The sequence below is a fragment of the Perca flavescens genome, chromosome 8, assembly GCF_004354835.1.
Source record: "Perca flavescens isolate YP-PL-M2 chromosome 8, PFLA_1.0, whole genome shotgun sequence".
NCBI lineage: Eukaryota > Metazoa > Chordata > Actinopteri > Perciformes > Percidae > Perca > Perca flavescens.
This window is the reverse complement of record NC_041338.1, coordinates 23,310,627-23,323,095: the sequence shown is the minus strand read 5'-3', so window position 1 is coordinate 23,323,095 and position 12,469 is coordinate 23,310,627. Positions and strand designations below refer to the sequence as shown.

The following is a 12,469-nucleotide window of genomic DNA, read 5'->3' as shown; positions in this document are numbered from 1 at the left end:
TCCTAATGGTACTGAAACTCTTTATTTTTGGTGAATACAAAAAATACTTTTGTGACCAGATAAATATTATACATACAGCATCAAATCATAAAACTAATGCAGTCTGTTAAAGAAAGCACAACACCTATTCATAACAGAGCTAGTAACTTTTTCTATTTCCTGTTAATACTCGGACAAATCAGTTAGACAATATATTTTAGGGTAATTCTTACATTTACTGATAAAAACGTATATTTTTTCATATAGTGGTTAGACAATGAAACAAGGAAGTTCTTAAGTCCAACATTTAAGTGGGACTTGGCATAATGATTTCAACAATTTCTTGACTTTAAACACAAATTGCCACATGCTCATGGAATGCAGTCTAGTGTTAGTTTTCCAACATGGTCTCTAAATCCTAAGGTATCCACAGATGCCCTTTTATATCAGCATTATAATATTTTAGGCAAGTAGGCCACTAGCCAAGGCGTTGTATTGTATGGCAAAGGAGTAGGTGACAGTTTATTAAGACCCCGATGGGGATTAGACTGGCATAATGTCCTGATCCAGAGAGGACAAGGCTCAGGCTCCCACTCAGCCTGATCTTCAACTGCTCGCAGGGCAGACTCAAGTAAGGCACTAGTACACAATGCAGTCCAGACACTGGCATGGACAGACTGAGGAGATGAAGTGCTTAAAATGTCCAATATACCATACATTAACATACTAAAGAAGAAACAAAGCATTGAATTAGTTTCCTCAATCAGAGCTTGAAGCTTTTTCCTTTCAATTGCTATTTTCAGTGCCTATGTTTATGAGCAACTTCAGTGCATAATGTATGCTTGTTTCATTCAAAAGCAAAATATCATTGCACATAACCAATCTTACAACCACAATTATCCCACTAGGATATTCACTATAATGTATTGCTGTCAGTCTAAAGTGAAAATGCCTTTACCATGACAGGGCAGTGACTAATGGAGAATAACTATGTGTGTGTGTGTGTGTGTGTGTGTGTGTGTGTGTGTGTGTGTGTGTGTGTGTGTGTGTGTGTGTAAACGTGTGTACAGTATAGTGGGTACAAAATCTGGCCAGTGTTAATGGGAGAGGAATTAAACAAGAGAGAACAAACATGACAAATAATGTAAACATATGTTCCTTATACAGCTCTGTGTATGTGAGGGAATAACAGATGGGGCTACATGAAGTGACATGATATAAAAGCAGCATGACATATTTGGTCAGATATAGTCCAGATTCTCCGAACAACACCTGTCTGCTCTTTAAGAAAAAGAATCTGCCAAGAATAAATATCTTTAGAGCTAATGTTGGCCAGTGGCCTGTTATTTTTTTATTTACTTCAATCAGAACTCATTGTTTGGTGTCAAGCTGGACAACATAGTTTAATCAGAATCCTTTTTTCCAAAGATTTGCTGGTTTAACAGCAAACCCCAAATTCACATTTTTATTAGTAAAATACAAGTGCCTTTCCACGCTATACTACTCTATTGGTTAGTAGCTTCATTGACATGTATAGACATTATGGTGCATGCAAGCCAGTGGTGAAATGAGGAGTCCCCCTCCTGCCTTTTTATTAACCCCTTGAGGTTTTTACATTTAGAATACAAGCTGTGGACCCTTAAGTTTGTTCTAGTTGCAGAGAGATCATCAGTTAATTTCTATTTGATCTAAACCTTCAACAATTATATAACATTCAGTGATTATAGAGGATTTCTGCACTCGTAACATCTTCGATTCATGATTGTAACAGTCGGTAAAGCTCATGATGCAGTAACACTCACAAAGCAATGATACGTTTATCATACAACTTTATCATACTGCCTGTACAGTAACTTGCTTATAGTGACAACTGTAACAACCTTCTCCATATTGAACTCTGAATGTCAATGCCGTTCACTTAAAAATACATACACACGTCACACACGCACATACACGCACACAAATACACTACAGAGCACAAGCACTTGTTTTTCTCACCAAATGGGCCTGTTTCAAGTGCTGTATATTCCTCGTTATATGAGAGCAAAGCAGCCAATCGTACAACAATCGGCAACATCTCCCCATGACAAGAAGGTGTCATCAGCGTGGCTCAAGCCCCATCTGCCAATCATCCCTCATCCTCCCTCAGCTCGCTGGGCAGGAACTTGTACTGCTGCTGTCGGATCTGAGCCAGCTTCTTCCGGGCTTCCTCCAGCTCTCGCTCCTTCCTCAGCATCTCCTCCTGAGCCGCAATGATCTGAGGAGAAGGGGAACAGCTGACAGAAAAATTTGCCTTCCACTCATCATAATCCCATTCCTGTGGATAACTTGATATGGAAAACCAATAGATGCACAGTACTCAGCTCACACTGTACAGCCTGTTAACTCCAAGCACAACACACTGGAGAAAAATACAGGAAACAGCATGTCATAGAGACAAAGTATGGCTTATGGTATATTAAAATGAACCAACATTTCATAAAATCTCTTTAAGTGGAGAAGATTGGTTGTGATGCATGTAGAAATGAAGCGTTTCAACATTACAGCAAACATTTGAAAAGGTAAATTCATGACAACTTTTGGACTGCATGTGCATTAGCTGTCAATCACTAGTTGTTCATCAGTCAGATCAAAATATTTTATGAACATGAAAAAATAAAAATGTATAATAGTAGTAAAGATAGTTAGCATTAGGCTATAACATTTTGAAGATAATACTTATTGGGGCCATTAAAAAAAACAATAAATGGTCAATCACAGTCTAAATTTGTTAGACAACGCCGTCAAAAGCTCCCCTCAGTGCGACAATAATCAGACATCAATGAGACTGATGCCCAGCTGGATTGCACCACTGACTGAAAAAGGAACCCAATCAATCATGATGAGAAGTAAAGCTTCCTGTGGCACCATGGAGTTTAGAAAAAGAGACACTCACTCTTCCATTACTTTCAAATCTTTGCAAAGATGAAAATAAAGCCATTTCAAAAGGCTTCAAGAGATGTGATGTTTTGCAGCTATGGGTGGCTGATGAGCTGTTTATCCACAGAAACTCAAAAAAATGACTGTGGCATTTTGGCATATCTGTCAGAGGCGCAAAATATGAATAATTTCTGTTACTGGTCTCACATAAACATTTTTCAGGATTTTGTCTCACCTGAGCTATGCCTCCAACGAATTTGGTCTTTACCACCACGCTGTCATCTTCAGACTTGTCAAATGCTGCTTTCTGAGCCGCCTTCACCAGGTTGTCCGAAGCTCGCTTCACTGCGTTGCCAGCAGCCTTCGAAAAGATCATCTCAAAGTAAGCATGCATACAATCTGTGTGTACACAGTTCCATGGACACATTCAAACTTTTTTTGTCTTTCAGTGTTACCTGTAGTCTCCTCATGGCTTCAGAATCCTGGTCAGCCTTCACCTTGCAGGCCACCAGCAGCTGAGCCGTAGAGGCTGCAACCTGTTTGGCTGAAGAGATGAGCTTCTCTTCGCTGGCGTGGCCCTGCACTGAGGCGTTAGCGGCCTCACACAGGCTACTGGTTGCTGCCGCCACCATACGTGCCTACAGCAAGCAACAAATCCACACGTGCTCTATGGTTGAGTTTACATTTTGTTGTAATCTGGGTAACATTAACAAGGTTTACACAGCATGTATACATTATAAATGTGTTGAAGGGAACTTACAGCTGATATAAGACCCTGTGACCATTGGCCGTCATCCACTGCATTGGCCAGATTGGATCCTACCTGAGGTTGACATTGGGTAAAAAACATAATGTATATGTTGTTTTATATTATTAGTAAAGTAGAGAATCTTGCTGAGTGTCTGAGTAGCTGTATTGACTGACCTTGCCTTGTGCCACCAGTTCTCTCTGAGCGGCTGATGCAGATTTAACAAGAGCGCTAGTCGCTGCAGCGATAGACTTTGCTGCTTCTAAGATCTGCTCCTCAAAATCCAGCGTCTCATCTGCCTGCTGAAAGTAAAACCACATATTTAGACTTTAGCATCCTACCAGGTCAACTAGGGCCGTAACCAGGATTTTATAAATACTAAATCATGACTGTGGGGTTTGTCATTAACTATTAGACTGTATTCTCTGTCAATTTTACTCCCCAACATGATGGTCTAAATGCTGTTTCAAAGCCTTTTCAACACTGCCAGGAATAAACTTCTGGTGGGGAAATATATTTATTAATAGGCCTAAATGAAGTAGAATTGGCATACAGAGAATATAAAAAGTAGCCTGTAAAATATCCAACAAGTATGTTTGTTGTAGTATGTAACCCCCTCCAGCTTCCTAAAACTCACAAAATACTGTGTGCATGACCTCAGTGTCCGCTACTGCCTTGAGGATAACCTATCACGTTCAACTTTCTTTCACAAAAAGCACAATCGAACATGATATCCCAATTCCCACGCCTGGACTTAACACCATTATGAAGATCCCAGTGCATCAGTTCAGAGACAGTTAACAAATCTCTGCCTTAGCAGTCAACAGCATGTGATTGACCAGAGACCTCCATAAACACATAAGGCACACGTGGCTGGAGACAGGGCGGGACACTGTAGGAATATGTTTGATATATAGTTGGACTGAATAACAACCTAATATATCAAACATATCAGACAGAGCCCTGCAGAGAAGGCTTCCAGGTCTACAACGGCTTAGAGAAGGAGGGGGAGGCAGGGCAAGGAGGCATGCTGAGAGCACAAGAGCCCTCCCTCCTTGTAGGGTGGGAGGGACGAAGGAGCAGAGAGGAGAGGGACTAAAGAGGAGGAAGGAGAATCCAAGCTGTTTCAGACAAATAACACTTGTTTCAATCTGATGGGGTATTTTATTTAGGGTAGCTTAATGCCTCTAAGAATTATATGGGGTAGTTTTTAGCTCTGTCTCAGGGGAAAAAACTAAGGGTCAAATATTGTGATTTCAAATAATCATATTGCTCTAAACAATAATTATGAGTGCACAGTACATGAACACAGATGGATGGACAAATGTTTTAGCTAGTTTCTAAATATAGGCGATGGTAAGGCATGGTCATAAAAAAGTGTGTCCTCCCCCTAAACAGTAGAATTCAGTATTTGGTAAAGCTGATTTAGATCACTAGAGGGAGACACTGACATCTAAAAAAAAGGCAAAGCCTTTCACTCACTAATCCCCTTTCATAAACACAAAGGTCCTCATAAATACAGTCTGTAGCTGTGGAATTATAGTATGAGACAGAGCATTATATGGGCTTTATTAAAAGTGGGGCAACCAATATATACTTTAATGTATATCATATGTGCATAGGGGTGAACTGAAAGGGCTTTATTAAAAGTGGGGTAACCTAAATATACTTTAATGTATATCATACATGCAGAGGAGTGAACTGACAATCACTCTGTGTATAGGAAGAAGTTTAGAAAAGGGGGAAAAGCACTACAGGCACAGAAGGAAGAGCACTAGGGTCCAACTATACAGTCTCCAGAGACAGATAAACAAACAACACAATCATGCAGTGGCACACCACAAACACAAACCTGTACTGAACATAGAACAACATAAAAGTCACGTCACTTTCCAAAGGCACTATCACTACCATCTCCCATCTTTTGCCTATTTTCTCTGTGTATTATGCGGTAAAGTTCTTTAAGCAATACCACTGTGTGTGGGGGAGAAGAATAGCCTCTGTAATATCCCCTAAGTTTAGTTTAGAAATGAGGAACACTGCAATAAAACAAAGGAAATAAGTTCAATTAGACAGAGGCCCTTTCTTGTGGAAAGGGTCACAACAGTTCATCACACATTTTGAACTTATTCCAACATAAGCTTGAGGATCCAGCAGTGTAATTGCGTCTCCTGGCAACACAACTCAAAATACCAAAATAATCAAAAGTGCCTTTGAAGAAAGTTTTCCCGACATCATATGTTAGCTCACTGGACCAGCTGTCTGAGTCAACATATGTGTAAGGAAGAAAAAAGAATGTCTCCGTTAATGACAGCGAGATAGCAGCTCAGTACGGAAAAAGATAGGTCCACCTCAAAGTCAGTGTCACCTTTTCCTACCTTCAGCCCACATCGTCTCCCTGCTGATTAACGGCAGAAAGTTGTGTGTGGGTTTGTGCGTACTGAAAAGGGTTGAAATGGGCACTTTTACCTTGGGCTTGGCTCTGGGTTTCAGCTGCTCTAGTTTCTTGGCTGCAGCTTCAATGGATGCTGCTGCTCCGAGGAGCTCAGTCTCTGCGATGACAGTGGGGTCCTCAGGGTCCACACACTCTGAGCCTGAAAGCGACCATCAACACATACTCAAACGTTGGCTTTTTTAGAACAGGCTCTCAACATAAACACCAGTGCAATAATTCTGGTGATAACATTTACTGTACTTTTATGTAACAAGAGGTCAGAATTATGCTTCAATGATCACTCATTCACACAATCCAGGCATCACAGAGATGCTAAATCTCCACCTACTACAGCTGCAGCAAAGCTCTAAACAATCCAAAGAATTTTGCAGTCTGACAGTAATGCCTCAAAGATAAATAAGATAAACTAAAAGTAAGAGGAAATGCACATTTGATGGATCATTGTCTTTTTTATATAGGTTTTTAAGTGCCCATAAAACAGAGCTGTTTGGGAACAGCTTGGTAAAGCAGATGGAACGATGTTTTCATAGATTACGTTGAGCTCTGGGGAAATCTGTTCTGCACCCCCACCCCCAAGCCGCCAACTCCGCTACCCCCTTCTGACTCTATGAAAGGTGATCTGGAGGAGCAAAATACACCATATCCCACTTACCTCCATCTGAAGCAGCAAGGGAAGAAAGGGGGAGAGAGAGGGAGAGAGCACATGGGACATTAGAGAGGTGAAGTGGATAGCCCCGCTGGGTCTCAGGGTATACACGGAAATCTAATTCTCATCCAAACACAATCTATTACTCCTGTCAGAGGCAGCAGTGCAGCTTCTATAGGAAACACTCTGTGTCATAACCAGCCTACAGAGCTTAACTTGGAACTATTTGCACGGCAATCACTCTACGTTGCATATTTTAATATTGTAAAGGGATTTTCATGACCTATCTTTATTACGGACGCAGACAGTTTGGTGGCTTGACTCAATAACACCATAATATGATTCATGCACAAGAGGATTAGGACTCCTTTGACTAATCTCTAACATCTCCACAATCCTCTCATCCTTTTTTTAATTTATTTTTTTTTACATTTTATATAATTGAGTTGGCTCCTCATGGAAAGCCTCTTGCTTCCAACCATTGTACGGTTTTTTTATGTACCGCAGACATGCTTTCATGTGTGTTAAGTGGTCCATATAATCCTGACATCAGTCAGAATGGGGTCACCAGTAACTAAAGGTTGTCAAGCCTAACTTTTGTGTGTCCCAGTGTGTGTGGCCTCACCTTTCATGGCCTCAGCTGTCTGGACGAGCTCTGTCACACACGCTGCCACATGCTTCGAGTGTAAGGCCAGCTGCTGCTTCTGCTCGGGCAAGGGCCTGTGCAGCACCTGAGAATACAAGAGAGCCCACACACACACACACACACACACACAAACAAAGGACAGAAGTAAATGCAATGTAAAAGATGAATTACAGGGCAAAGAATACTCTCTTTCTTTCTTTTTTTTAAAGATTATTTTTTGGGGCTTTTCCCTTTATTTCAAAGTGGATAGACATGAAAGGGGGAGAGAGATGGGGGACAACACGCAGCAAAGGGCAGCAGGTCAGATTCGAACCCTGCGCCGCTGCAGGACTCCGCCAACATGGGGCGAACGCTCCCACCGGGTGAGCCAGAGGCCTCCCCAGAATACTCCATTTCTAACATGCACATGGCTGCCAGCGATAGCGGACATAAAAAAGCATTTATAGCTGTTCTGTAACAATTTAAGTAAAAAAATAACTTGGCAACACTTATAATTAATTTGGCAATGTCAAACAAATTATGACACAAGGTAATTTTAGTGGCTGCCAGAATCAACATGATGTACTCCCAATTATTGAAGTAAGATACAAATTAAGTTACTTAATACAGCAATTAGCAACTGTTACATGGCAACCCACTTGTCTTAACATAACACATGGGGAGTGTTGTTATGAACTACGGATTTTAATGAAAGCCAAGTTTTTGCTGATTAATATGCCTATTTAAGCAACAAGATGCTCAGAAATGAAATCAGAACTTCTGTAGATATACACTGTGGTGTAAGATATACAGTACAGGCCAAAAGTTTGGACACACCTTCTCATTCAATGTGTTTCTTTATTTTCATGATTATTTATATTGTAGATTCTCACTGAAGGCATCAAAACTATGAATGAACACATGTGGAATTATGTACTTAACAAAAACGTGTGAAACAACTGAAAACATGTCTTATATTTTAGATTCTTCAAAGTAGCCACCCTTTGCTTTTTTTGATAATTCTGCAAACCCTTGGTGTTTGACAATGTATTACAGAAAAGAATCTATTGTATAAACATGCTTCAACTACATATTTAAAGACATGACTAAAGTGGGATTGAAAGACAAAACAGTAGCCAAAATATCTATGATTTAAATAAATTAAATCCGTCAGATATATAAAAGCATACACCCTCTCAATGAGCTTCATGAGGTAGTCACCTGAAATGGTTTTCACTTCACAGGTGTGCCTTGTCAGGGTTAATTAGTTTTATAGTTAATTTTTTCCCTTATTATTAAAAAAAGCAAAGGGTGGCTACTTTGAAGAATCTAAAATATAAGACATGTTTTCAGTTATTTCACACTTTTTTGTTAAGTACATAATTCCATATGTGTTCATTCATAGTTTTGATGCCTTCAGTGAGAATCTACAATGTAAATAGTCATGAAAATAAAAAGGAAATGCATTGAATGAGAAGGTGTGTCCAAACTTTTGGCCTGTACTGTATATTCTACAGCTTGGTTATTCATTGGTGAAGGGTTTGGGTTATTATTTTTAGGGTTATTATTATATTATTATTATTCCATATTTTTCTTATTTGACAACAAGCCTAAATAAAAGAAAGTTTCATATTTATAAAAGGCTGAGTAATTTCCTAACACAGCTGGGTACTGTAGTTTTATTCTGTAGTTATTCATAATGCAAATCACCCAGTGCAACAGTGTAGCTCATGTATGTGTTTTTAACAGTTTCTGGACAATATTAGAGATCTACATAGAGATAATACTTGTTGCAGGTAGTATCAATTAACTTTTTTTGTGGGATTTGTTGAAAATGAGAAAAAAACGTGACAGAATTTCACCAGACTTATTCTTTTAGCTGAGGTGATGCTACAGTAAACACAAGCATGACTGACAGGAAGCCGGGAACATTTGTTCAAGCATCAGAGGATTTCATCTTGCAGATAAGACCTGTGAAACCTCACTTGGTAATAGTAAATATCAGGATACACACACACACACACACACACACACACACACACACACACACACACACACACACACACACACACACACACACACACACACACACACACACACACACACACACACACACACACACACACACACACACACACACACACACACACACACACACACACACACACACACACACACACACACACACACACGTCACTTCCATCACATCCTTTATTCATTACACGTGACTCATTCTAACCTGCAGGACTTGCTCCAGAAGGTTGATGTATCCAGCGGTGCACTCAGAGCCGTACTGCAGGGCCTTGCTCCTTAATTCCTCGCCCACTTCTGGGTGGCAAGCTGCTTTCTGGAAGGTTAGAAAACATTGTATTGTATTGTGAATTTAAAAAAAAGGATACAACAATTGTATTTGAATGTTACAATTTAAAACATGTCCTGATATAAAAGTGAAAATGTGAGGTCTGGGATATGCATATTATCTCGTGCCAATCACAAACCACATTCATAGCGAATAAAAACTCTGATTCTGAATTTTCACTAATGTGTTTGTAATACCTTGATATTCAAAAGCATAGCATACAATGCTGTAAGCCTTATGTTTTTGTCTTGTTAGGGCTTTACAGTCACTGAAGGACATCCTGACTGATGCTCCGCTGCACGACTTTGAAAAGTGAGTCACTACCAGCGGGAGCAGCCGTAAAGTAGACTAGCCTCTAATGTCCTATCTGCTCTCAGCAGGCTGGGCTCACGTTCCTTGGCAGCCCAGATGTCTGTGTGAGGCCTGTTCTGGCAGGGCAGAGTGGATTAGCACCTTGCAGGTAGTCAGCATATCGGATATGGCTTTCCGGCTCAGGTTGGCTGTGGCGATCACATCATCCTGCTGAGCAGAGTTGCCTGCAGCCACGGCCTTGGCCGTTGCTATGGTGATGCCCTTTGTCATGCGGATGAACTCCTCGGGTGTGGTGGACTTGTCTGGGATGTCCTTGGACTGGAACACCTGACATGATGGAGACCCACAGACACAGGTAGTTGGCAATAGGCATGAAAGGGACTCAGATAAGCTAATAGAGATGGGAACATTCTCAGAGAAAAAATGAAGAAGTGTACACCTAAACAAGTGAGAAAGACAGGACATCTTGATAAAGGTAGCTGTATAATTAGGAGTTTGGTAGACTGTGTTGAATTTGGCTGGAGCTCTTGGCAAAGCCTCCTCTCGGGCTGGGGGGTCCTCTGTTAAGGTTTAGCAGTAAATTACAAATAAACAAGCTCTTGAAATCTTCTTCCTTTCTCACTCTGCATGCGCCGGCTACCCAGACACTGATAAGAGCTGTGAGAAACCTGCAGGGGCTGAGGGGGAAGGAGGAGGAAAGGAGCTGGACAGATAATAAAGGAAAAAGAACAAAAAGCTCCCCTGTTATGTTCAGAATAATAGACATAGATATCCCTGACCCTGTTTTCAGAGAGGCTGTGTCTTATCAGTTGACTCTCAAAAGACCGTAAAGAAGAGGTTCGGCCTGTGAGGCGCTCTTACTGTCAGCTCCTGCTTGATGCACTCAATGGTGGCCTCCAGTGCCCTGGTCCCGCGAGTCGCTTCATCTTCCACTGCCTTCACTGTTTTTAGAAGAGACGTCACGTTGGTCACCATGACCTGTCAAATGAAGGGAGACATGATGAGGCTCACAGTCAGACCAGGAGGTGGAGCTCTTTCTCCTCAGCTGCAAAACATTACATTGCCAAATTCCTTTGGCCTCCTCCTTCACTGATTTTATTACAGTGAATAATGGTTCCATGTGTTAAAGGTGCTTTTCTAATGAAAATGAAAGATCAGCTGCTGAAGAAAGACAAGACTATTCAGGATGATTTACTACTTGTAATACAGTTAATTCACTGACACCTAGAACAATTCAAGTTTTATTCATGGGGATACATTTTGTTTTGCCAGTACTGCATTCAGCACAGTGTACATTATTAGGTTAGGAATTCAAGCAACATGATCGCTAGGAGTTAGAGAGGGTCCCATTTGGAGGTCACCATATGTTGGAGGAACAGAGACAATCTGTCAGCATAACCAGGTCCATGGGTGGCCCTAATTCCATTTAGATGAGAAAACATAAGAAACCCCACGCAACAGTTAGAGTTACATGCTGCGCTCGGGATGATCGTTGTGAGAACAATACATAAATAATATGAGGAGGAAGACTAGCAAATCTTTGGTTCAGAGGTATCTGAGGCTCGGTCACTGATTCAATACTTTGATCTTTGTTTCTCTATTCAAGTGATCACAGCTGCACCATGGTTAGATGCACAAGGTCTGATCTCCAGTTTTTATTCTTCAGCAGTTGGAAGGTGTGACAGTGGTCATGACAATCAAGAGTTAAATAAAAACTCTCTCCCTTCTTGTGTATGTACAGTCCAGATTCTCCCAGCCCTCGGTGGGAGAAAACATATTTTCTCTGATCAAAAAAATATTAGCTCTTAATACTTTTTTAACTTGAAATTTACTTTATATTATACTGCATTTGCTTTATATTACACATTTTGTGTACTTCATATTATAACTTTAGTTTTTTTCTTCTTCTTTTTTTCATATTGTAACTTTGTTTTTCCATATTGTAATTCTACTACTGCTGCTTCCATCTACTCTGTACATAGCCCATCTATGCTGCTTTTTTAAAGGTTTTGTCCATTTGTTCACCTTTAAAGAATTGTATGTGGGGTCTAATAATAGAGAGTGTCTTGTACAGATTGTAAAGCACTCTGAGACTCTGTTTTTCAGCTTGGTAAATAAAACTGACTTGACATGACAAATAGAATTATGTGAAGCTTCAATCTTGACAGTCCAGATACTCCTTAACAGTTACAATAGAGGGAGTCCTGTGGTTACAGATACAGTAGTTCTCAGTAAAGCATACTAACCCTCTCTCTCTTACACACACACACGCACACACACATATATGTATGCACGCAATGTACATCTTATTGATGTGTCTCATCCCACATACAGATATGACAGAAAAAGTGAATACCTTGCAAACTTTGATGAGGACTGTCTTATCATTCCTTTGAAAAGCCTTACTTTGTGCTACCAGATACGTC

The 12,469-nt window shown here is 40.4% G+C and overlaps 1 protein-coding gene across 6 annotated transcripts in view; it reads right to left on the bottom strand.

Moving 5' to 3' along the window:
• The window catches only part of tln2b (talin 2b), an 88,356-nt gene continuing 75,887 nt past the window's right edge, over positions 1 to 12,469 (bottom strand). For 5 of the 6 annotated variants that reach the window (XM_028584270.1, XM_028584264.1, XM_028584265.1 and 2 more), the window contains exons 48-57: positions 10,905 to 11,021; positions 10,185 to 10,370; positions 9,612 to 9,719; positions 7,373 to 7,478; positions 6,116 to 6,240; positions 3,823 to 3,948; positions 3,659 to 3,721; positions 3,354 to 3,536; positions 3,134 to 3,259; positions 1 to 2,236 (exon numbers count right to left, since the gene is read on the bottom strand). In XM_028584270.1, the coding sequence (XP_028440071.1) occupies positions 2,108 to 2,236; positions 3,134 to 3,259; positions 3,354 to 3,536; positions 3,659 to 3,721; positions 3,823 to 3,948; positions 6,116 to 6,240; positions 7,373 to 7,478; positions 9,612 to 9,719; positions 10,185 to 10,370; positions 10,905 to 11,021 (1,269 nt within the window). In that variant the 3' untranslated portion in view covers positions 1 to 2,107. The remainder of the gene's footprint in view (positions 2,237 to 3,133; positions 3,260 to 3,353; positions 3,537 to 3,658; positions 3,722 to 3,822; positions 3,949 to 6,115; positions 6,241 to 7,372; positions 7,479 to 9,611; positions 9,720 to 10,184; positions 10,371 to 10,904; positions 11,022 to 12,469) is intronic. The other variant, XM_028584268.1, reaches the window with a different exon arrangement.